Source organism: Mya arenaria, chromosome 8 (genome assembly GCF_026914265.1).
Source record: "Mya arenaria isolate MELC-2E11 chromosome 8, ASM2691426v1".
In the NCBI taxonomy this organism is placed as follows: Eukaryota; Metazoa; Mollusca; class Bivalvia; order Myida; family Myidae; genus Mya; species Mya arenaria.
In genome coordinates this window covers 3,463,524-3,490,201 of record NC_069129.1, presented here as the reverse complement: position 1 = coordinate 3,490,201, position 26,678 = coordinate 3,463,524, and the positions used below count along the sequence as shown (strand labels likewise).

At 35.2% G+C, this 26,678-nt stretch overlaps 1 protein-coding gene across 1 annotated transcript in view; it reads left to right on the top strand.

Moving 5' to 3' along the window:
• Window positions 1-444: 444 nt before the first annotated feature.
• Window positions 445-26,678, top strand: part of LOC128243451 (sodium- and chloride-dependent GABA transporter 1-like) — a 34,778-nt gene continuing 8,544 nt past the window's right edge. The window contains exons 1-10 of the mRNA XM_052961238.1: window positions 445-563; window positions 10,645-10,861; window positions 14,080-14,211; window positions 15,234-15,498; window positions 15,807-15,982; window positions 18,055-18,146; window positions 18,651-18,754; window positions 19,197-19,321; window positions 22,934-23,046; window positions 23,892-24,020. Of these exons, the coding sequence (XP_052817198.1) occupies window positions 525-563; window positions 10,645-10,861; window positions 14,080-14,211; window positions 15,234-15,498; window positions 15,807-15,982; window positions 18,055-18,146; window positions 18,651-18,754; window positions 19,197-19,321; window positions 22,934-23,046; window positions 23,892-24,020 (1,392 nt within the window). The 5' untranslated portion in view covers window positions 445-524. The remainder of the gene's footprint in view (window positions 564-10,644; window positions 10,862-14,079; window positions 14,212-15,233; window positions 15,499-15,806; window positions 15,983-18,054; window positions 18,147-18,650; window positions 18,755-19,196; window positions 19,322-22,933; window positions 23,047-23,891; window positions 24,021-26,678) is intronic.

The following is a 26,678-nucleotide window of genomic DNA, read 5'->3' as shown; positions in this document are numbered from 1 at the left end:
TATCTCCAATCAGACAGCATCATCAGAGGTTACCATCTAAAAAAAAATAATCATAATTTGGAAATGTTGCACATATATTTTCACAATGGCGGATAATATCACCATCCAAGAAAATGTAAGTAAAATACACAATAACTTGCAAGCACATTTTGTCAGTTCGAGTATCGTTATTGTGTCTGTTGAATAAGTATTTATATGACGAAAGACGGGTTTTGAAAGATGGTTTGCACATTAACAACAACAATAAATGTCTGCGATTTGATTTTTCACAGGGTATTATTTTTTTGTTTATAGCTCAAGATCTTGTCGTTTGTTTGACATAAAACAATTACTTTTCATTCAATATTTTTTTATTTTGGGTTTTCTGACGAGGTCAATATTAGACAAGAGTTATTTTTTAGTTGTGTGTAACCTTTGACAAAGCTATTCATTGACTACTTCACAGACTATCAACAAACAACCACTGGACTGGGATAAACCGGGTTGAACTAGGCAGTCGTCCGTGTTATAAGTTGTATTTGGTTATGGGAGGCTTCAAATTTGATCACTTACTTAAGAAAAGGGTAATAGAGAATTGAAACAAAATTTAGAAAATCTGGATTATTGTCTTTATTTATACTTAGTGTCGTATTGTCACTACTTCGGACGTGAACATATTTCGGATTGTAATTAACATATTTAGAAACATTTTTATCATGTGCACAAACTGACAGCAATCCTGCATCATGGATTTAAAAGGTTTTATTTTGACATGCGTATTCAATTGTTAATACTGTTTATCATAGAAATTTAGATATTGAAGAGAATTGTTATAAGCAAATTCTCATTCATCAGAGGTTTGATAATGATAAATCTAACCTTTGATTCAACCGCTGCAAAATGAAGTGCAAAACTATAAATAGATCATTTTCCTGATGTCATCATGAACCAATCAAATTGCTTGTTACATTAAGCACAGACAACGCGAAAACTTTTTCTTCTTCACAGGACATTGCGACAGGTAAACACTGAAAGTTTACCTGTCGCACCAAATTTTTACCTGTCGCAATGTTACAAACAGTATTCAGTTACATCAGCCTAAACCTTGATTTTAAGCCTCTTTTTTAAATAAGTTTTGTAATTTCCCATTATAACAGGTTTAGATCATTTTGGTTAGATTTGTCTTACAGTACAATAATAAATTACAAAAAAAAAGCCAAACATAATGTAAAGAAATTAATATTCGGATCTTATAAATGTCATAATTTTTTTCTTCCCTTGCCTCCCAAAAAAAACTCATCTGGTTCGTCTACCCATGGAACAGCTAGATCTTACTCTTTTTATTCATCTTTAAATTAAAGATACAATACGGTTAAAAAATGTAACGAATTGTACTACTAGTCAAACTCAGGCACACCATTTATGCAAAAACGAAAGTAGAGTTCTTGTTATTGGCAATGTTAAACAGAGCGGAAAGAAAGTCAGCTCGGTATATTAATCATCATATTTAAATTAACACGATTGCCGGGAACCACTACATACGGAATTTTGTAATTTCCGAACATTTCCGTAAAATAAAAGTATAAGAGTACGAGCTGAAATCGGAACCTTACGCCTTTTATCGGCTTTTACGGAAACATGTCGAAATGGGGTTTACAAATAGTGAAACACGGATTAACACGCTGAATAATCATGATATAAAAATAACTCTGAACATTTATTTAGAAACTGAAAGTAAATTTTCCGAAAATTAAACGGTGCTGACTTTAATTTTTCACCGGACATTGTGACCAACCAAAACAAAAGTTTCGTCGGTCAAAATTGAAATATACCGGACATGTCCGACTGTCCGACGGACATTCGCATTGTCTGTAAGCATACTTAACTATTGATCACTGACCATCGATAATATGCTGTTTTGCAGCCATTTTTCATTAAATTTGCAAAGCAGTCTATGTGATTTTTGCTCAATGTATATAGATTCGAATAAACATATGTTTTGGGAATGCCATTCCACCCAAATATTCTGGAACAAAATAACATGCTTTCTTACAAGCATATTTGAGGTTGATATTTCGACAATAAACTACAGAGAGGTCACTTTCTGTAACTTTAAGTCTTTAAATGGAAATTATGAATATGCAATTTACTTCGTTATACTTCTTGCAAAATACTTTATCTTTAAATCAAAGTGTGAAGAACGTACGCCTATCTTCGAGGCTTTTGTTCCATATTTTTCAAAGAGACTGCAATCTGAAAAGATAATAACTATGGCCAAAAATAAATTGCATACGTTTCTTGGTAGATGGATCCTAGTACTTAACAAGCTTAATTCTTGAATACCGCAAGTTTACACCAATGTAAGAATGTAAATTTCATCCACATTGGTTTCTTGCCTTCTTCTATCTAACATTTCTTACTTTCTTAACTAACTCCCAAAACAGAAAAAAACAATAAATATTTTCTTCATGATTGAATTTGGAACAAGACTTTTGTATACTTTATGAATATATGTATGATGTACATGTATATTTGAGAAAATAAAATTGAAAAAACAAATTTGCAAATCTAATTAAGCACTCTGTTTTCAAACGAATATGACTTTTTTAGCTAATATTGTTTTTCAGCGATTTACATTCAAAACACAAGTCATTCAGGTACTTTAAAACTCCCGTTAATCAAACAAGTCAATCATCAATATTGAAATAAAGCTACAAACAAAATATTTATCTTAAACAATAGATAAAGGATGCACATATTTCACAATTGTATGTTTTAAGGTCAATATGTTTTAATTTTATCAGGACTATTGGGGAGGTGGTGGACAATATTGTGCAACCATTTTTCAGTCTTCGACGTAACCCACTCGACCATCGACCGAGTCGATCTGTTTTCCGCTCGGTCGACTGAAAAAATCAAGTCACTTGTCGCCCTGTCGAGTGATTTTTTCCCGAAAAATAATTATCCGAAATGTTTTCCGTATCTGTTACAACAGGCTACCTAGACGCTTATTGAAATGCACTTAATAGACGCTTGCACTATATATGACTGGTTTACCGCTATTCGCATCAGATCGATAAACGCTTATTCAAAATGTAACATTTCGTGTACTTGAGGGACGCTTGAAAAATTGGGAACGGGATACAGTCTTTTCGTGTAGCTGTCATTTCTTCACACTGAACGATGTGGCTTCTACGTTATTTCGAAGGAACTACCCCGAAAAGAAAGGGAAAAGAAAGGCTCCTGGTGACAAGCCTGATGCTAAAAAGGAGGTAACTAAGGTTTACGAACAGGCACGAAAACGAAAGTTCGAGTCATTTTGGACTGTGAACAGGCCATGGCTTTGTTACAGTGAGGGTATTATGACTTGTAGCATTTGTAAACAGTACTCCCCAACCAATGACAATGCCTTCGTCAAAGGTACAACATACCTCCGAATTGACAGGATCAAGGCACACGAAAATAGCAAGTGTCATACTCGATTATCAAGTAGGGAAACTGCTAAAAATGAACCTGTGCTCCAGAGTAAGGCTGGCAAAGCACTTGTTCCATTGAAGAGGGCAGATCATGATAAACTTATTATCAAAATGAGAAATGTCCATGCTTGTGCAAAACACAGTTTGAGTTTCAAAACTTATAAAGTCATGTGTTGCTTAGACAAACTGAAAGAATTGCCGGTGGGGTCACAGTACTGTACAGATAAGGCCGGGATTTGATATAGTCATTAAAAAGTATATGAAACTATATGAATTCAAAAGTATGACAAACAATAATTGAATAATCTACATGTTTAATACAATGTACATGTTCACAATTTCAGACCTCTACTTCATCTGGCCAGAAGAGACGAGTAGAAAAGCGTATAAAGCAGCCTGCCAGACCCAAGGAGGTCATCTGACACCCTTGCAGACTCTGATCTCGACCAAGCAGATGAGATGGACCAGGCAGACGAGGTGACAGACACAAGCTCTCAAAGTACCAGTGAAATCCAGGTATCACAATTAAACACAAGATCTCAGTTACAATATAACTGTTTGTACTGAATTTTACAATAATTATTAAATACTATTTTCGGTTGAACAGTTATTTTGACAAATAATTTTTATGCCATTTCATGCATTACTTTAAGTCAACTACAACATCGCTGGTGCCAGAGAAGATGATGTATGATGGAGACAATAGTGACGGAGAAAGCGACTGCGAGATGTCAGAAGACCTTGTGTTTTCATTGTTGATGGAATACAGTAGAGATTAAAATGAGAAAACAGTTTACTGGTGTTATAGCTTTATTACCTTACACATATATTAAAAAATCTCTGTTAAAAAGTTATTTTGGTTCGGGTTAGGGAAACTTGATTCGGGTTAGTGCTTTTTCCAGGCTGCTAGCCCGGCTGGGCTAGTGCTTGAAAAAATTAGTGCGAAGACTGATTATTTGGGTGATGAAACTGTGGAGAGTGGTTTATTTACGTTGACACAATTTTTTGTTCACACTCACGTATGATTATCAAATTTATATTTTTAGCTCGACTATTTATAGAATAAGGAGAGCTATACTACTCACCCTGGTGTCAGCATCACACCTTGGTTAAGGTTTTGCTTGTAAGCACACATAGGTTAATATTTCAGCAACTACTTGATGTATTGCATTGAGACTTCATACAATGGTACTCAACCATCCAACCTACGTTATTAACCAAGTTAGATAACTCGAGTTTGGATTTAATGCAAATAATTGCCCTTCATTATTCGACTTAGAAATTCTGGTTAAGGCTTGGCATGCAAGCACACATAGGTCAATATCTCAGCAACTACTTGAGGTATTGCATTGAGACTTGATACAATGGTACTCATCCATCCAACCTACTTAATTAACCAAGTTAAATAACTCTTGTTTGCATGTAATGAAAATAATTGCCCTTTATTATTCGACTTAGAAATTCTGGTTAAGGTTTTGGATGCAAGCACACATAGGTTAATATCTCAGCAACTACTTGAGGTATTGCATTGAGACTTTATACAATGGTACTCATCCATCCAACCTACTCAATTAACCAAGTTAAATAACTCTATTTTGCATTTAATGCAAATAATTACCCTTTATTATTCGACTTAGAAATAACTACTTGATGTATTGCGTGCAAGCACACATTGGTTAATATCTCAGCAACTACTTGAGGTATTGCATTGAGACTTGATACAATGGTACTCAACCATCCAACCTACTCAATTAACCAAGTTAAATAACTCTATTTTGCATTTAATGCAAATAATTACCCTTTATTATTCGACTTAGAAATAACTACTTGATGTATTGCGTGCAAGCACACATAGGTTAATATCTCAGCAACTACTTGAGGTATTGCATTGAGACTTGATACAATGGTACTCAACCATCCAACCTACTCAATTAACCAAGTTAAATAACTCTATTTTGCATTTAATGCAAATAATTACCCTTTATTATTCGACTTAGAAATAACTACTTGATGTATTGCGTGCAAGCACACATTGGTTAATATCTCAGCAACTACTTGAGGTATTGCATTGAGACTTTATACAATGGTACTCAACCATCCAATCTACTTAATTAACCAAGTTAAATAACTCTATTTTGCATTTAATGCAAATAATTACCCTTTATTATTCGACTTAGAAATAACTACTTGATGTATTGCGTGCAAGCACACATTGGTTAATATCTCAGCAACTACTTGAGGTATTGCATTGAGACTCAATACAATTGTACTCAATCATCCGACTTACTTTATTAACCACATTTAAGTAAATATCTCAGCAAATATATCATGTATTGCATTGAAACTTTACTCACAGGCTCCCAAGCATTTAACCTTCTTATTAATCAAGTAAGATAACTCTTTCTCCCACCTCAGATAAGTAGATCCAATAATATAACCATGCTAGATATTCTTATCTTGCCCACGGGCGAAGATAAAATGCCCGTATGGAACTCCTTTTTTAATGGTCACAACATTGTAATTACCTCCCTTGTTGAAGACTCTCTGTCAGTAGCATCAAGGAAATCTTGTCTTATGGTAATATTTAGAACGATAATTAATTATTTCTCACTTCAAATGTCACCATATAACAGTTTTCAAGCACCATTCAAGAAATAATGCTTCATTCTCCTTAGAACTATTTAAAAAGACCGATTTGACTATTAACATTAACTGGATCATTGCGCGCATATCCATGACAACCACGTGCTATCGCATATCCATACGCAATTATTTTCACTAAGCACAAATGAGTTCCAGCAAAAAATACATTTTTACTTAATTTTGTTTATAAACTGAGGTGGGAGAAAAAGCATCTACCATAGCCGCTTGTGTAAGATAGGTTCATCCCGACCTTCGCGCAGGGTGTTTTGCAGAAACTCGGTAAACCTCGTTTCCGCAAAACACCCTACGCTCGGGTCGGAATGAACCTATCTTACACTCTCGGCCATGGGAGATACTTATAATCTTTCATATTATATAATTTTTGCCCCTTTATTATGCGACTTAGAAATTCTGGTTAAGGTCTTGCATGTAAGCACACATAGGATAATATCTCAGCAACTACTTGATGTATTGCATTGAGACTTTATAGAATGGTACTCAACCACCCAACCTACTTGAATAACCAAGTTAGATAACTGTATTTTGCAAATAATGGCCCTTTATTATTAGACTTAGAAATTCTGTTTAAAATTTTGCATATACCCACATGTATGTTAATATTACAGCACATCATGTATTGCATTGAAATCTAATCTAACAGTGATCCATAAATGTTTTGCCAAAACTTTTCAATCCTTACACTGAAAAGCTGCGGAATAGTCGAGCGCGCTGTCTCTGTGACAGCTCTTGTGATATTTAAAATATCCAAACAAGTTCCATTTCTTGAAATACAGATTTAATTTGTTAAAATAAATAAAGGGATAATCACAAAATTATAATCAATCCATCATATTATATAATAAAAACCCTAACGTTTGTCAAACAAATAATTGTGCTAATCATTAGTTTATTCCACAATGTCCTCTTGCATGTCATAAACCATGGACTTAAATAGTATATAATTTGCCCCACCAAGATGACACATATGGAGGGGCCATAAACTAATATCGGGCATTTCAATGCACCAGTCCAATTAGGACTGGTTACATATTAAACTGAATGTACATTGGAAAATATGTATTACAAACTTTCAGTTTCCCGGGATCTAAATTAAACATTTCGTTTTAAATTCATGTATGTTTAATATCTAACGACAGATACATACCAATCATCCATCACTTCTTATACCTATATATCTTCATTGAAGGTTTTCTTTAAATTGGACCAACATGTAAATATCACAGAAACATTAAACAACTATACAATCTTTTTCTATCAGTATCAAAGGAACAGGAAAGATATATTATGAATAAATGAATTCAATAAGGTATGCCAGTTTGATGATTTCAAGCGTTATAAATTTAGTTTTATTCAACAGATTGAGTGGTATTAACATTGCAGATTTTTTTTAGCTGTTTCTCTGTGTTTCTCTAATGATATATACCCACATAGTAGAATAAATCTTTCCTCTAATGCTCAGCTGAGTATGTTGTATATACAGCAGGTTCAGGTCAGTTTTAATAAGTTTGGTTGTTGTTTCCGACCTGACATAATAGTCAATTAGTTGTTTAAAATTTTGGCCAGTGATTTTTTGTCTTAGTGGGTTCTGAGGTAAGGCAATGAATCTGGTTTCAACTCCTGGAATATGCAAGCTGTTGGTACTTTGTGGACAATTATTCACTAGCCTTGTCCTGCAGATTAATACTATCAAGCCTTGACCTTGCATACAACTTGAGAAGCATCTGCGACACACTTTATGTGCAGTCTCTAGTTAGTATTGTTACAGCTGTCCAGACTGCAATACATAAAAATATTTTGGATATTGTTCGCCGTCTTATTTTTTCCATGTCTGAAATAAATTTTACTTTTTTCTTACGATTAGGCTTTGCGGATAACATGTAGGCTAACTGGAAGGTTTCAATACACCTTTCATTAATTGTTACATTAATTTAGCCGCAATTATCAATGGTTATTTATTTCGCCTAATTTAAGTCGAATCAACTTCAATCTAAACAAACACTTGCAAAAGTTTAATTTATTAATACATGTATTAGAACCCCCACAAATATGCTGCCCTTTACCTGTAAGGCCCCTCCAGAGGGATCCCTGGTTAAGCATAGAATTAAGTATTAAAACCGACTTCAGTGAAAATGTCAAAAGTGCATCTTGGTTATGAGATAAAGGGCCAGTTGTTTTAAGACTGTTTGTTGTGTCTGTACCTTAAAGGTCAAGGTCATGCTTAGAGGTCAAAGGTTAAAATAATCCTTGTCAGGATCAATTAATAGGCACATCACATATAAAGTCTGTATCTTAAAGGTCAAGGTCACGCTTCAAGGTCAATGGATGAAATGGATCTTGTTCGGGCTGTATCTTGACCATGCATTGTAGGATTGTCAATAAACTTGCCATAAAGATTCACCATGGTGAGGTCGAATGTCATGCTCAAGGATCAGGTCTGTACCTCAAAGGGCAAGGTCACGATTACAGGTCATAAGTTGATATGATCCTTGTCCTGCTGTATCTTGACCATGCATTAGGGGATTTTCAAAATAAAATGCCATCGAGGTTTACCATGATGAGGCAGCATGTCATACTCAAGGAATAGGGCTGAACCCCAAAGGTGAAGTATGAAGTGAGAAGTGTGAAGTATGAAGCGATAAATATATACTGATAATAATGAAGATTGCAGTATTAAGTGAGAAACATAGTGATGATTAGCTTTACTAGAGTTAGTTGCCCCTACCCTTTTAAAAAAAACTGTGTCAAATGTGCATTAAAATGAGCATTTTGTGTATTAGAAACTAGAAAAAAGTGCACTATTTGTGACTGAAGCGCATTTATTCTGAACTATAAGCGTATTTATTTTTAACTTAAAGCGCATGAATGCACTTGAGAACATTTTTTTTACGTTAAAAGCACATTTTATCTGCATTTTAAGCACATTTTATTCTGCATTTTAAGCGCATTTAAAAAGATATTTGGCAGTTTGCAGCCACTTCTATCCATATAACTCATAAATAATCATGAATGAAGCACATTTGAGGTTTGTCTTACAACAGTGCGATGGTGCACACTTAGTGTTGCCTAGATTGGATCAGCAAAATAGTTTGCTGCTCAATTTATGAAATATTTAAATTTGTCCTTCTGAAATGTTAACCATGGTTTTGCTAAATTAATCAAAATGAACTTTATGTTCATCAACATCAAACAATGGTGATCTCAGAATATCAGATCTCATACTGAACAACTTAACTCTTACCAATACTGGCATATGTGATAAATTTCTAAATCCTGCATGCAGAACAAATTTTGCCTTACATTTTAAATGTCTGTAGGGATATCAATTGTCAGATTTGCTTTAATGTCATTTAAAAATGTGTACAGTGTTATAAGTAGAGCAACATACTAAACCCTGGTAGGATTCAACTCCATGTAGATAGATAGTAAGATAGTTCTTGTAGCTTGTACAGCTGTTAAAGGGATGAAATATGAGATAATACAATTGCAAAAATAAAAGAAAATTGCCAAAAAGTTACGTTAAATTGATATTGTTGTGTACAATGCATTTAATCTTACTTACTGTTGTAATACATTGCTAACAACACATGTATCTTTTGCATTTTTTTGCGTATTTTTTCCAGTTTGAAATTTACTGTGGTTGTACTCCAGTAAAATAGCATTGGTATTATGTAACTGTACTTATCATCATTCATGTTACTTTAACATGCTCAATATACATGAACTATAAACTGGGAAACCATGATGCAGTTGTTTCTTTAATTCTTATTTTTAACATGGATATGAAGATAATGTTCTTGTACATTCCATGATAGATGTACGGTAGTTCTGAGTATTAAGATGACATACTTGTACATTCCATGATAGATGTACGGTAGTTCTGAGTATTAAGATGACATACTTGTACATTCCATGATAGATGTACGGTAGTTCTGAGTATTAAGATGACATACTTGTACATTTCTATGGTATTTATACGGTAATTCTGAGTATGAAAATGACATACTAGTACATTCCATGATAGATATACGGTAGTTCTGAGATAACAGAAGTTTTTTATTGGAGTTTGTACAATGTTTCTGAGCATATCCTTTGTTTTCGTCCATAGTTAAAAATAGATATTGGAATGGTTAAAAGTAGGTGGAGCCTTTCCGTTCTGTAGCAAACTTTTGGCTATATTACAATAATATTCATTTACACCACTCACTAGTTATTGAACAAGTGCATGGCCATATGGTACAGAACATTTATGTCATCCACTGCCCACCTGATTGAAGCGCATAATTCAAGTAACATAATTATGCAATATAAAAGATTTTCATATTAGACAGATGACTTGAAGTGTATGATATGTACATGTACTTTGTGTTTTATTTTGAGTGCTAGCATTCAACTATTTTAAACATTAAACAACTTTTACTACATGAATAAAACATTCACAGAGAGCTACATGTAAATGTCAAATCTTGATAAAACAAAACTAAAATGTTCATAGTAGTGCAACTGTGCCTTTACTATGATTCCTCAGGATGGTGAGAAAACAGAGTCAAATAATGTGGAGTATGCCCCTGCCCCGTTGGAACAGCCCCAGGACCTGGGAGAAAGCGAGGAAGGCTCCAGGGGTGAGGATTATGCCCGGGGTGTGTGGGGAAGGAAAATGGAGTTCCTGCTGTCAGTTATTGGATATTCTGTCGGCGTCGGCAACCTTTGGAGATTCCCATACTTGGTTATGCAGAATGGTGGAGGTATGTAAACAAATATAAACAGAATAAATGTTTATCCCATATTCCTTTCTTCAAAAAAACAAAATAATTGTGTGGGTAGATTCTAATCTTTTCCAAAAACAGGTAAGGTAGGTAGGCTTTTTATATGACTATCATCACACCGGCTTTCGGTTGAGACCGGAAGATGGACAAATATTCCTAGAAATGGTCGCTTATGTAGAGCATGCAATAAGTTAGAAGATGAGTTCCACCTCTTATTTGAATGTCTTTGGTACAAGAACATACGATGTAAATACATTAAGAAATATTATAGGGAGAGACCGAGCATGTTTAAGGCAATTTCTATGCTAAAGTCTGAAAATGCAAACATCTTAAAAAATTTAGCTGTATATGTATATAATGGCTTTGAATTAGGGAAAACGTATGTTCACGTATAGATTTCTAATGAGTAAAAACTATGCGTACTTTCATCTGTATAAAATGTTCTTTGAAATACAGCCATGCATTTTATTTGGTAAGCAAAACAATACTAAGATCGACACTGCTTTACCCTGTAAACCCTTCTAATATTTCGTCTTCACACTTTTAGTGGGGTGGGAATGGGACGTAATCACTAAAGTTAGACATGTTTGTACTTATAAGAATAAAATGCATTAGTAGTACATTTTGTAAAATAATTAAATTTTACATTTAAAACATATCATATGCATGTTGTATTATTGTATTATGTAGACATTATAGTAAAGACCCAATTTTTCAAACATAATTACGAAATTATGCATTATGAGATTTATTGTGCAAGAAATTTATAGTATTAGTTCTGTTTTGTTATTCCAGTGCATAGATATAGTGCATAAGTAAAGGTGTCTTTAATAATATGTTTATCAAATTCTATAGATACTGTTGTTAATAATATGATATGTAATAGTTAAGTTTATTGCATTTATGATATGTTTATCAAACTCTAGGTACAGCTGCTAGTTATTTGATACAATTATACTTGTTTATAGTTTACTTGTTCGCTATTTGAAATTGTATACGCTATTTGAAATTGTATACGTAAGCCATTGTATTTGATGAATTTGATCATGGGTCATGTTGGTTTGTTTCAAATATATATTGTGTGTTATATTTCCTTGAATAAACTTTATTCTTTTTCTATGTCCATTTTTAAAAGAACAGGACATATTATAGTTTTACCTCCTGCATATGGGCAGTTGGGCGGGGCATCCAGTATTGGGCGGGGCATCCAGTATGTTGCCTGCTTAATAATTTAAAAGTTGTTATCCAATTATCACCAGATTTGGTCAGAATGTGTATTGGCATATTATTTATTATCCTGGACAATTTCGATAACCAATAATATCGCTGTAGTCACTCAAATAGTTATTGCCTTTAAATTTTAAAATTAGCTAAAATCTTGTCCACTCAATAACTTAAGCAGCCTTTTTTCCAATAATTACCAAATTTGGTCAGAATGTGTATTGGCAGATTCTTGGTTAGGTTTGATGACCCTTAAATTGGCAAAGACTGTCTTTTCACTGTCCGCACTCTAAAGAAGGCGTAATGTACAACCTCTTATCATGAAACTTGAAATTAGAACAGGTGTATTTTGTTACATTTGGCACTCCTGTTTTTAGCTCGACTATTCGAAGAATAAGGAGAGCTTTACTACTCACCCTGGTGTCGGCGGCGTTGGCGTCACACCTTGGTTAAGGTTTTGCATGTAAGCACCTTTAAGTCATAATCTCAGTAAATACATCATTTATTGCATTGAAACTCAGGATATGTAATCCCAACTATCTTACCTACTAAATTAATGAAGTTAGATAAAAAAAAATTGAATATAATGCAAATTATGGGCCTTTATTATTCGACTTAGAAATTCTGGTTAAGGTTTTGCATGTAAGCACACATAGGTTAATATCTCAACAACTACTTGAAGTATTGCATTGAGACCTAATAGAATGGTACTCAACCATCCAACCTACTTAATTAACCAAGTTAGACAACTCTATTTTGAATTTAATTCAAATATTGACCCTTTTTTAATCGAAATAGAAATTCTGGTTAAGGTTTTGCATGTAACCACATTTAAGTCAATCAGCAAATACATCATGTATTGCATTAAAACTTTAGATATGTATTCCCAAATATCTAACCTACTAATTTAATGAAGTTAGATAAAACTATTTTGAATATAATGCAAATTACTGGCCTTTATTATTTGACTTAGAAATTCTGGTTAAGGTTTTGCATGTTAGCGCACATAGGTTAATATCTCAGCAACTACTTGATGTATTGCATTGAGACTTTATAGAATGGTACTCAACCGTCCAACCTACTTGAATAACCAAGTTAGATAACTGTATTTTGCAAATAATGGCCTTTAATTATTGGACTTAGAAGTTCTGGTTAAAATTTTGCATGTAACATTTATGTTAATATCTCAGCAAATATATCATGTATTGCATTGAAATATAATTTTACAGATATCCATGCATGTTTCGCCAAATCTTCTTAATCCTTACACTGAAAAGCGGCGGAATAGTCGAGCGTGCTGTCTCTGTGACACCTCTTGTTATTTATTTATAGGGATATATGTAAGAACATTGTTGTCATCATTTGGAAATGACTTTAAAGTAGGGTTCCAGCTAGAGGGTAATAGGAGGGTGCTTTTCTCTTTTATTTTTGAAAGCAACCTGCTGCCCTCAGCTTCACAGGTTTTTAAACGATATATTAAAACATATGATATTTTTAACCAATGGAATATATATATATATACCGGTATATATATAGGCCAAATAAGGCAACATATTGCATGAATGAAATAGGGTTTTCTTCAAATGAGGTTTATAATAGATAAATGATATTTTATCCATACATATGCATGTACATGTTTTCCTTATCAATGCGATGATTTATGTTCAATCAATAAAACAGAATGAATGTACAACCTGTTTAAATTCATATCAGACAAATTCTTTAAAGTGGTAACTTCGACTACTTTTCTATGAAATCTACCATGCAGATATCTATGTGCAGAAAATATCAAGTATATATATATATTAAAGTAATATCAAGTACATTGTTTGAGGTGTTACACATACAGTTCTTTTTATGAAATCTTATTGTAATGAATTGTAAATGATTTTAAGCATTATCAAGCCATTTTCTTGTATTTTTGTATAAACTTCATGTTTACCCGGTAGTTAATCCTAATAATTTTTCTTTAATAGGGGCGTTCCTGATCCCATTTTTCTTCTTCCTGATCCTGTGTGGGGTGCCCCTGTTTTACCTAGAGCTGTGTCTGGGTCAGTTTTCCGGGACATCGTGTCTATACGTCTGGAAGTTCTGCCCCCTCTTTAAAGGTATATGCATATCAACATAAGGTCAGGATTTAAAATAGGCTCTCTCAAAAATTTGCACTAAAATGCATTTTTCATTAAACCAACATCAAAGGACTGAAAAGAAATTAATTAAACATAAAGAAAGATTATAGTGGATTTTGGCCAAAAGATAACATTATTCAAACAAACAAAGTTAGCACTGGTTAGAAAAACTTTAATTTAACTTATTTTGGTCTAAATCATGTTACACAGTAAAACGTTCAAAGACAAATTTTAATCAAAGAGACAATATCAATGTTGCATGAACTTTGTTTAACCACTACTACATTAACAATACTAGTATTTGGGCCAGGAAAACATTGTCCCCCAAATGGCCCCAATGTTTTGTACGCCAATCTATGAGAGAGAAACTTGTTTTCAGTCCAGGATTTTTTTCTAAAAATGTGCAGCATGCCAACGTATGAGACAGATACTGTACTCAATATGGGGAAATATTTTCCCTGAAAGTTGCTGTGTGCCAATCTTTCAGAGAGATACTTGTTATTAGGCCAGGAAAACATTTTGAAAAAATGTTTACGCTAATCTATAAAAGGGTCCCCTGGGAGCTCATCTGCATCATACTTTTGTTTCCTATCATTAATATATGAACCCTTGGTGTCCAATCTTTTAGCTTGGTCATGGTCTGTTGATGACCTCTATTGAGTTTGGGGTCAATATGTTACAGGTCAATGCAATATGTTACAGGCAAGGTCAAGGTGACCTTTACTATACTGCTTTCGTTTTCAATTAATAACTTCATATACAATCTTCTAACTTGGTGTCCACATTGTCTTGGTCAGAGGATGACCCCTATTGAATTTGGGGTGACCAGGTCAAAGTTCCAGGTCATGGGGACCTTTAATAGAATAAAACATTGCGGCTGCCTACAGGAATTCTAGTTCGTGTTATTGAAAAGTTCAATCTTTTATCAAAGACTTGAAACAAATTATTTGACATATTACCTACCTCAAGTACCACCTTCCTGGTTACTCTTCCCAACCCAGGTATCGGGTACATGATGATGGCGGTGTCATTCATCTACTGCTGGTACTACATCATGGTGCTCGTCTGGGTCCTCGTGTATCTTGTCAACTCCTTCCTACCCCAGCTCCCTTGGAGTGCATGCGGTCAAGCGTGGAATACAGATCAGTGTATCGAGGGGCTCCACTCCCTTGGCAACTGTTCCAAGGTCAACGCTGCGTGTAACGCCAGCAAGGCAGTGTACACAGCTGATGACATGGCGAGAACTGCTAGCAAGGAGTTTTGGCAGTAAGTTCATTTAATATGCATAAAACAATTTTTGTTGAATGTTATACATGCAATCAGAATTTGTTGATTTCATTTGTTTTTTTTCTTTTGATCACAAAACACATATTTGACAGCGAAAACTGATGTGTTATAAACCACATAGAATACTCACAATTGGCTGTTAAATTTGTAACATTCGTGGATTATTTCAATCCATACTGATAAGTGTAATAACTTAAATTTTGTTAAGAGGATTGAAGAACAGACCTGTGGCTAGATTGAATGTATAAACAATATACACTAATATAAAGACATTTTTGAATTTTTAGTAACTATGTCTTACACCGTACTGATGGTCTGGAAGATTTGGGTACCATCCAGTGGCACTTGGCGGTAGCGCTGGTTGTGGCCTGGCTCGTCATCTTCCTCTGCCTCATGAAAGGCATTAAAAGTGTGGGCAAGGTCGTCTATGTCACAGCATTATTGCCATATGTGCTTCTCACTGGTATGTGGTAGGACTTAGAGCAAGATATAAACAATTCATGTTTAAGTTTCCTTTGTAACATGACAGGCATAATAAAGAGAAAATCATCACCTTCGTGCAATAACTCCATATCTGCTTCTTTTTCTATATTCAGTTATTGAATTATTGCACTAAGGTGACGATATGGATAATGTTGTCCGGCACCACTTTCATTTCCGCTCTCTAATTGGAGCATTTGTAATCCAAACTATACCAAACATGGTTTCAGTGTATACTGACATTATATCTCAACTGAGATTGATCAACAGCCAGACAGAACTATTAAATCCAGAGTTATGGTCCTTGATTATACCCCCACAAACGAAGTTTGAGGGGGTATATAGGAGTAAGCTTGTCGGTCGGTCGGTCGGTCGGTCGGTCGGTCTGTCGGTCGGTCGGTCGGTCGGTCGGTCGGTCGGTCGGTCGGTCGGTCGGTCGGTCTGTCGGTTTTCATGGTTTCCGGACGATAACTCATGAAAGGCTAGACAGATTTGAAAAATTTTTGGTACACAGGTGTAACATCAGAAGATACAGGTCAAGTTCGATATTGGGGCTGGTGGGATCCAAGGTCAAGGTCACTATGTTACTAAAAATAGAAAAACGGTTTCCGGACGATAACTCATGAAAGGCTTGACAGATTTGAAATTTTTTTGGGACACAGGTGTAACATCAGAAGATACAGGTCAAGTTTGATATTGGGGCTGGTGGGGCCAAGGTCAAGGTCACTGTTACTAAAAATAGAAAAACGGTTTCCGGACGATTACTCATGAAAGGCTTGACAGATTTGAAAAAATTTGGGTACACAGGTGTAACATCAGAAAATACAGGTCAAGTTCGATATTGGGGTTGGTGGGGCCAAGGTCAAGGTCACTGTTACTAAAAATAGAAAAATGGTTTCCGGACGATAACTCATGAAAGGCTTGACAGATTTGAAAAATGTTTGGTACACAGGTGTAATATCAGAAGATACAGGTCAAGTTCGATATTGGGGCTGGTGGGGCCAAGGTCAAGGTCACTGTTACTAAAAATAGAAAAACGGTTTCTGGACGATAACTCATGAAAGGCTAAACGGATTTGAACAATTTTTGGTACACAGGTGTAACATCAGAAGATACAGATCAAGTTCGATATTGGGGCTGGTGGGGTCAAGGTCACTGTTACTAATAATAGAAAAATGGTTTCCGGACGATAACTCATGAAAGGCTTGACAGATTTGAAATTTTTTGGTACACAGGTGTACAATTTCAGAAGATACAGGTCAAGTTCGATATTGGGGCTGGTGGGGCCAAGGTCAAGGTCACTGTTACTAAAAATAGAAAAATGGTTTCTGCTTCATAACTTTAATTGGGCATGAGATATTGTGATGAAACTTGCTGTATAGGCAGCCTCTGTGAAGACAATGCTTGTGATTGAAAATGGGGCCAGTGGAGTAAAGGTTTTTGTGCACTGTTACGAAAATAGAAAAACGGTTTCCGGACAAACAATACATGCATGATAAAAGAAGATGCAGTGTGCAGTAACCTTGGAGTTATGGCCTCTTTTCAAAGGAATGGTTTGCCATTCCTGTGTCCAGGCGGCATTTGGGGGTATTTGTCACTCCTGTGACAGCTCTAGTTTGTCCAAGTTTGAACACTCACTTTGTCAACTCTCTAACTTGATCATTTTTTATCTAACCTTTACCAAACAGGGTTTCAATGTTCATTGGCAAAACAGCTTGACTTACCTTGAACAACAGCCATGCCATATTATAATTTAAGGATATTCAAGTTTGATAAAAGTGACCTTTTTGCAAGTTTAGTTTAAACATATTTTATTCTGTTCATATATACAAAAAGTACAGCAATTGTGTGATGAAATGAATTGGAAAACAAGCAATGTGATTGCTTATACTACAATGTAATTCCTTTCCATGTAGCAGTGTACAGTTATGAATTGCATAGAATGTCAGTGTATGTTGTGTAAGTTTTGCAAGTTTGATAATGACCCATTTTGTAAACTCAATTTTATAATGAAAATTTTGTCGATACAATTTCATTTTTATTTCTGTTTTTCAGTCCTTCTCATTAAGGGGTTGACCTTGCCAGGGGCCAAGGATGGAATTATTTACTACCTCAAACCGGACTTCAGCACTTTACTCGACTTTGGAGTATGTTGGAAATCTATGATAATATTGAATTTATTTCCAATTATTGGTAATGTGGTATATTAAATGTGAATTATGATATCATATCATTATAAATGTAATTTAGAAATTGATTATATTCACATCAATATAGGTTGTGATGCAAATTAAGCATAATTCTGGTTGTTTTTTTAAACACAAATAACATAAGCTTCCTAGTGGGTCAATATCGTTCAACATGTTTCCTGTGATAGTTTGTGGTAACCATGAGCTTGGTTAGGCCTCTCAACACCTGTCATATAAATCATAGGTCCTTTTTGTATCTTTTAGATAATACTGTGTTGCACTTTTAGGATATAAACAACTTCACCTTTGCTGGAGATACTTTAACTTACTGATTTGAAAGGGTCAAAATAAAGAGAATGCAGTTCAGAAAAGAAGTAATCTGAGTTTATTTTGTGCCTCATACATGTTACAATGATTCACTATTTAGTAGTCCCTTGCAATTAATCACATTTCCTTACATAGGTGTGGGTGACGGCAGCTATCCAGGTATTCTACTCTCTGGGCCCGGCTTGGGGCGGCCTTATTACCATGGCCAGTTATAACAAGTTTAATAACAACTGTCTCAAGTAAGTTGCCATCCTGGATATGGCCATCATGGCTCTCTTGTTTCCTTTGACAGGTTAAGGTAAGGACAGGCTGAACGTTCAATTAAACAAACAGTAACAGTGCCCATTTTCAATATAAAAAAATATGAATTATATAGTTTCATGTATATTACATTACGTGTTTTAGTCGTACACATGCGGTCTGCTAAAATAATTACACTTTTCACACATATTTGTTTGTGCTTCAAGTGGAGTGTTTATGAAAGCCTGTCATCATGCAGGTTTGTATGTGATATTGAATCCACTGTGTGTACATGCATTTACAGTGGGTAAAATTTGTATTCATCCAGTCTTAGTGCTTAAAGGACATGTTGCAGTATCCTTCCATAACTCTTTAGCTAAAACTCTATTACATATTTTATAGTTCAAGCCTGTTAATATTAAAGTATAACTTCAATTACAGAGATGCCCTGATATGCGTGATGGCGGATGGTTTTACCAGTTTCTTCGGAGGGTTTGTCATCTTCTCTGCCATTGGCTTCATCGCTAAGGAGGCAAACATGGATATTAAGGATGTTGCAACATCAGGTAAAATTAGCTTGCCTCATTGACAGTAGTTCCTTAAGTTGCCTTTTAGCTTGACTATTCGAAGAATAAGGAGGGCTTTACTTTTACTACTTACCCCAGCATCTGGTTAAGGTTTTTGGACAAGTTGGGATTTTCACTTATAACTCTAATACCCTTCATTCAATTCACTAAATACTTCGCACAGTTTTTCAGGGCCATCACATAATAAGGTTAGAAAACTCCGTATTATCATTTATACATATTATGGCCCCTGATTGACTATGGAACTTAGGTTAAAGTTTTAGAGCAGGTTGTGATATTTATTAATAACTTAATACATAAACAAACAACTTTAATTATTCGCACTTGCCAATTACATTTTTGTATCCCCCAATTATGACAGTTTGTTATATTGACACGCACGGTATTTTGTGACATGCTGCAAACCGTCATGAATATTTTCACACCTACGTCTCGATCTACAGTTTGACATAAAGAACAGAGGAAATGTGTGAAATTCAACCACTGGGACTGAAAAACGAGGTCGACAAATCGAAAAAGGCGAGATAAAAAAATCGACACAAACAGATTTATTTTATATAGAATAAGAAGGAATAAATTCGGGACCGCAAAAAAATGTCGACATAACAGGAAAGTCGACTTATCCGACGTCGACATAGCGAGGCTCGACTGTAATGCAAACAAGAGCTGTAGTAAGACAGCGCGCTCGACTACGCTGCTTTGACTTAGAAGTGAATACAATATTGATGTATGTGCCTGTCAAAAGCAATAAAAATCAAATTAAAAAGTAAATAGTGACCATTACTTCTAAGACCAAGCGGCGTAGTCGAGCATGCTGTCGTACGACAGCTCTTATTAACTATCATGCCATAAGCCATCTAATAGATATATTATTATGACTGATGACAAATGTAAGCTTATTTGAATCACTCTCTGGACGGTTGTCTGAGTGGAAACTGACACTAGTGTTTTATAGAGGAATGCTGGAATATCTTTAGCCCATGGCCTCCTTGGTGAGAAGTTTAACCTAGTACAGAATGAACAAATTCCTCAAACCAACATTTGCATAGATAGACAAATCCTCTCTGACAAAAGGTGGAAAAAAATCTCCTCTGGCAATTTATAAAATGGTGGGCAAATCCTCTATTTACAAAACAATTTTTGCATAGCCATGTAGAGAAACCCTCCACTTTTTTGCATAGGTGGACAAAAGCCTTTTCTACCACTTTTTGCATAAGAATACAAACTCCCTCCATCAATTTTTGCACAGAAGGACAAAGTATCCTCCACCAATTTTTGCATAAGTGGAACAATCCTCTCCAACAAGACATGAATACGTGGAACAATCCTCTCCACCAGATTTTGCTCATGTGGACTAAATCCCCTCCAACAAGACATGAATACGTGGAACAATCCTCTCCACCAGATTTTGCTCATGTGGACTAAATCCCCTCCAACAAGACATGAATACGTGGAACAATCCTCTCCACCAGATTTTGCTCATGTGGACTAAATCCCCTCCAACAAGACATGAATACGTGGACCAATCCTCTCCACCAGATTTTGCTTAGGTGAACAAAATCCCCTCCAACAATTTATGGATAGTTGGGAAAATCCTCTCCACCATTTTTGCATAGGTAGACAAAATCCCAACCATCAATTTCTCGCCTATGTGGAGAAACCTCCCTTCAGCAATATTTTCATTGGTGGACAATATTTATGCAAAAAGCTACAGAAATAAGCTCAGTAGCAAAAAGTTTAAACATAAACCTGGTTTAATGGCACTGGGTAAACGCCAAAGACATATAACATAAAATCACAAACAAGAAACATGGAAGAACAGCACAAAACTCCACAAGCAGCACAGTGCATACATACTATATATAAACAACTAAGTATGTTTATCAAGGATTGTTAGGTACCGCCTTGGAACGGTCAGTAAAATGTAAATTTACTGTGGGTTTAAACCAGTTTGTGTGCACAACCTCACTTTTATCCCAACAATCTCGAATAAAGTAAAAACGTAAATGGTGAAACAAACCCCGTTTAATGGCACAGGGTAAACGCCAAAGACATAGAATACAAAAACAAACCAGACACATGGAACAACAGCAAAAAACTCCACAAACAACTCAGTACACATATACCATTTAAAAAAACAAGTAGGTCTGTTTATCAAAGATTGTTAGGTACGGCCTTGGAACGGTCAGTAAAAATGTAAAATTATTGGGGTCTTAAACCAGTTTAAGTGCACAATCCTCACTCTTATCCCAAATATAGATAAAACGCAAAAGGTAAATCTTATCAAAGTATGCATTAACTTGAGGAAACGTGACAATAAAACAAATAATAATAAACTTATAGGTAAACCCCAAGTACTTCTATGATTAGAGATCCCAACTCTATATGCAGATGGAGGAATACAATTCAGAGCACCTAATGCAAAAACTTTTCAAAGATACGATGCAGTCATTGTATGAAACTATAAACATCACACACAGACTGCCTTTTAAAATAAAAGGTAAATAAACCTATAAACCTACTTCACCATTTTTTTAATAACATAACCAAGCGGCCGCTTCCTCAACTTTCGGTTGCCCTATTCTTTGTTATGTAATATTCCTTATAATATTACAGGTCTTAGCCTGGCCTTTGTAATATATCCTGAGGCAAAAACCAAGCTATCCCTGCTGCAACTGTCAGTCATTCTCTTCTTTGTTGTGTTATGTTCCATGTAATGTTACAGGTCCTGTTACTAGTTATCCAGAGGCTATAACCAAGCTGCCTCTGCCCCAACTCTCTGCCTTCCTGTTGTTATACCCCCCAAAACAAAGTTTGGGGGGGGTATACTGGAATCGGGTTGTCAGTCTGTCCGTCTGTCTGTCTGTCTGTCCGTCTGTCCGTCTGTCCGTCCGTTTTTTTTTTGTCCGGGATTCATCTTTGTCGTTATTGAACAAATCTTTTTCAAACTTTCAGATATTAATGGCCATGATGTAAACTTGCGCCTCTGTGAAATTGGTACGGGTCACATGACCCTGACCAGAGTTATCTCCCCTTGATGTGTTAAAGTAGGCAAAATAAGCCCTGTCCGGGATTCATCTTTGTTATTATTCAACAAATCTTTATCAAACTTTCAGAAATTAATGGCCATGTTGTAAACTTTCGCCTCTGTGAATTTGGTACAGGTCACATGACCCTGACTGGAGTTATCTCCCCTTGATGTGTTAAAGTAGGCAAAATAAGCCCTGTCCGGGATTCATCTTTGTTATTATTCAACAAATCTTTATCAAACTTTCAGAAATTAATGGCCATGTTGTAAACTTTCGCCTCTGTGAATTTGGTACAGGTCACATGACCCTGACTGGAGTTATCTCCCCTTGTAGGCAAAATTAGCTTTGTCCGGCCTAACTCCAGGGCAAACAACCTAGACATGGAGGGGTGGGGGGTATTCGTTAGCCTATGGCTTACAGTTCTAGTTTGTTATGTTCATACTATAATAACAGGTGCTCGTCTGGCATTGGTAATATACCGGGAGGCTTTAACCTCGCTGTCTTTGATGCAACTCTGGTCTGTCCTGTTCATTGTTATGTTATAATTACTGTAACATTACAGGTCCTGGCCTGGCGTTGGTAATATACCCGGAGGCGTTTACAAAGCTGCCCGTGCCACAACTCTGGGCCGTCCTATTCTTTGTTATGCTTCTCTCCCTTGGAATCGACAGTCAGGTAGGGTTTCTACATTACAGAATTTTAAGATACTGTTTTATTACTTAAAAAACGTGTCTTCTGATCATTGTGATAATTTTTAATTATTGCATGTTTTAATTATTGGGTTATATGGTGTATAATAACATCAGGCAAGATTTGACTTCAGAATTATCTGAGAACTTACTGTATGTATGACATTATAAATTTGTGGATACACAAGTTTGGAAATTTAATCCTTCTGCTGAAGACCATGAAGAAGTTAATCTATTATTGAATAACATGAAACATGATCAGAATAAATTACTTCATTATGGTTAAGTATAACAAAATAATTTTTGTTCAAGTCATAAAGTCTTTACAGCCTTTTACAAATTGAGCACAGAAGATTTTAACAAAAAATATGACACACAATGGCCCTGATATGAATATTTGTAACTGTTAAACCAATTGAGTGATTTTCTGGTCACATAATAACACTGGACAAATAAACACATGTGAATAAATTTAATTTAATTTATATTATTTTCATAAAGAAGATTGATACTCATTGAGGGCGGACTTAATCCATCATTTCAACTGTAACTTAAGGGACTCGTTCATGTTTTATTTTTCATTGACAGTCCAGATTAGATCTCCAAATTTTAGTAACCAGAAAAATATAACAGAAAAGGCTCTATTTTACTGAAGAACTTAATAACACTTTTGAAAGATTTTCTGCTTGGATATACAAAATTATGTTCAAATGAGTATATGCCAGTTGCAGTAACTAAAAATACATGTAACTAACATAAAATTTGTAAACTAAACCAGTCCCCTAAGGAAGTAACGGAACTATATTTTGAATTAGCATGCCTATATTTCAGTTTGGAGTGTTTGAGACGCTATCTAGTGGCTTAATGGACACATTTCCGAGACTGAGAAAACGCAAGGTGCTCGTGACCGCGTGTCTGTGTGTCGTTCTTATGCTTCTGGACCTTCCATATACAACAGGTGTAAGTAGCTCGCAGTGGGTGGTGTTTTACCTTGGAACAGATATTGTTGATAAGAAACGTTATCGTTCTTTTTGTGATTTTCAATTGTGGATAGTGACACCATAAGGATTGGCCTGAGTTATACAAGTGTTGTTTATCATGTAGCAGTCTTAAAGTAAATCAGTTAACAGCAGTAATTAGTTTGGAAGTTGAGGTTTCACACATAATACATGTTAGGTTTTTTTGTGCTGTAACAGCGTGGCTTTTCATTCAATAGAATGAGAGCGTTTAGTAGTAGGTTTATTCGGTAAAAAGACATGAACATTACATGGCACGTCATAATGCAGACAAATTATAACATATCATTATCAATGCATAGACAATAGAAACCATGAAATGCACACACAATACCAAGGATGACACAAAAAAGAGAAAAATGATTTTCACTTATTTCCATTGTGGTCCTTGAAAAATTGGTGGCAGTAACCATGGAATAGTCATGTAGTTTAGCAAAATTGTTAAGTACAAGGATAATAAATCTAGACAAGTTATAATCTTATATCACAGATAATTAATTGCATAAATTATATCACAGAACTCATTAACATTATTACTCTGCATTCATAGCCTATTACACTGCATTCATGGCTTATGTATTGTAACAGAAGACTTGAGATCATAATGTATGGAATAAAAAAATGCCATTCAAAATGGCAATACTGTAAATCAATATTAATATCACAATGAGATATGATAAGATATAAGGAAATACGTGTGAATAAGAACCCTACATGCTAATAAAAATGAAATTATTATGATAGCTAAAAATAAAAATTTATTCTATTAATATCACAATGAGATATGATAAGATATAAAGAAATACGTATGAATAAGAACCCTACATGCTAATAAAAATGAAATTATTATGATAGCTAAATACAAAAATTTAAAATGATCTTTAAGACTGCAATAGGTACTGTTTGATGGCAGACTTGAAATGGTTAGGTTTTGAAATATTCCTTATATTTTGAGGAAGACTATTCCACAAATTTATGCCATTATTTGTGAATGTCTTTGCCCCAAAACTGCCAACCTTAGGCTTGGAGAAACGACCAGTGTTAACAAAGGTAAAACTATCCGCAAAATGATCAGACACTGGCTGAGCTACCTTATTAGACCTTGTACAGCAACCGTGCACATCACTTAGCGGTTTAAAATGTTCACCAAGCTACTCAGGGGCAAGGCCATTCTTTATCTTATGGACATGACAAAGCATAATTTGCTCTACCCTTTTTGACACGGGTAGCCAACCTAAACTTAGAAATTGCTCTTGACCAACATGAGACATGTTATCCATCTTTAAAACAAACCTGATCATCTTATTTTGGGTAGTCTGGAGTTTATTTTTAAGTGACTGGGTAAGACATGGATACCAAAAGGAACAAGCATAGTCATAGTGGCACTGTATAAGGGACATAACCAAGAGTTTTCTAGTGTGCATATTTAAGAATTTACTTTTTCTGTATAAGAACTTCAACCTGGAGTTTGCCTTACTAATAACTGACTTGGCTATGGACTCACCAGCCAGACTCTGATCTATTTTAGCACCAAGGTACTTGACAAAACTTGATGGAGTAATTGGCACCCCATTACAAGACACATTAAGCTGGGGATTAGACTTAAGTTTTGGCTTTGAACCAAACAATACTGAATCTGTCTTGCCAAGGTGTAGGGACAGTTTGTTGTCCACTAGCCACTCACTAATGAGTTCCAGGTCACTTGAAAGAATGGATTGAATTTCTGATATGCTTTTACCAGCTACTAAGATGCCCGTATCATCAGCATAGAGTAATATTTTATTGTTAACCACAGCGGCCATATCATTAACATAAATTAGAAATAGAAGAGGGCCAAGGATGGAACCCTGAGGGACACCACATGTGACAGTGGCCTCGGAGGACAATGTGCCAGATACGTCGACAATCTGATGGCGATCTGAGAGATAGGATTGAAACCATCTAACAGCGTCAGCATGGAGACCTATAGCCTCAAGTTTCATCAGTAAAATACCATGATTGACCGTATCGAAGGCCTTCTGAAGGTCAAGTAGAACCATTCCAACCATTTTACCTTCATCCATCTTAAAACGAATGTAATCAGATAAATGGGTAAGACATGTGTCTGTGGAGAAGCCACGCCTAAAACCGGATTGGTAGCTGTAGAGAAGTTGTTTATCATTTAAATAACCTTCTACCTGATCATATATGACCCTTTCAAATATCTTGAAACAATACTTAAAACTGAAACAGGCCTGTAGTTCCCAACCTCAGTCTTGTCACTTTTCTTATAAAGGGGAATAACCCTGGCAGACTTGAGGTTATCAGGTACAGACCCCTGGATAATGGACAAGTTCACAACATGAGTGAGGGGACAAGATATGATAGAAGCACTATCCCTAACAAACCTAGCAGGAATGCCATCTAAACCTGTAGCCTTATTTGCACTCAGTTTATCTAAATGTTTTAAAACTTTATTTTCAGACACAATAGCAAATGAGAAGCTATTATGATTATCACCTTTATCAATATAATATTTGCTAACAAAACTTTTACCATACTTATTCAAGCTTATTGGAAGTTTTTCAACAAGTTTAGAAGCAACTGTAGTATAAAATAAGTT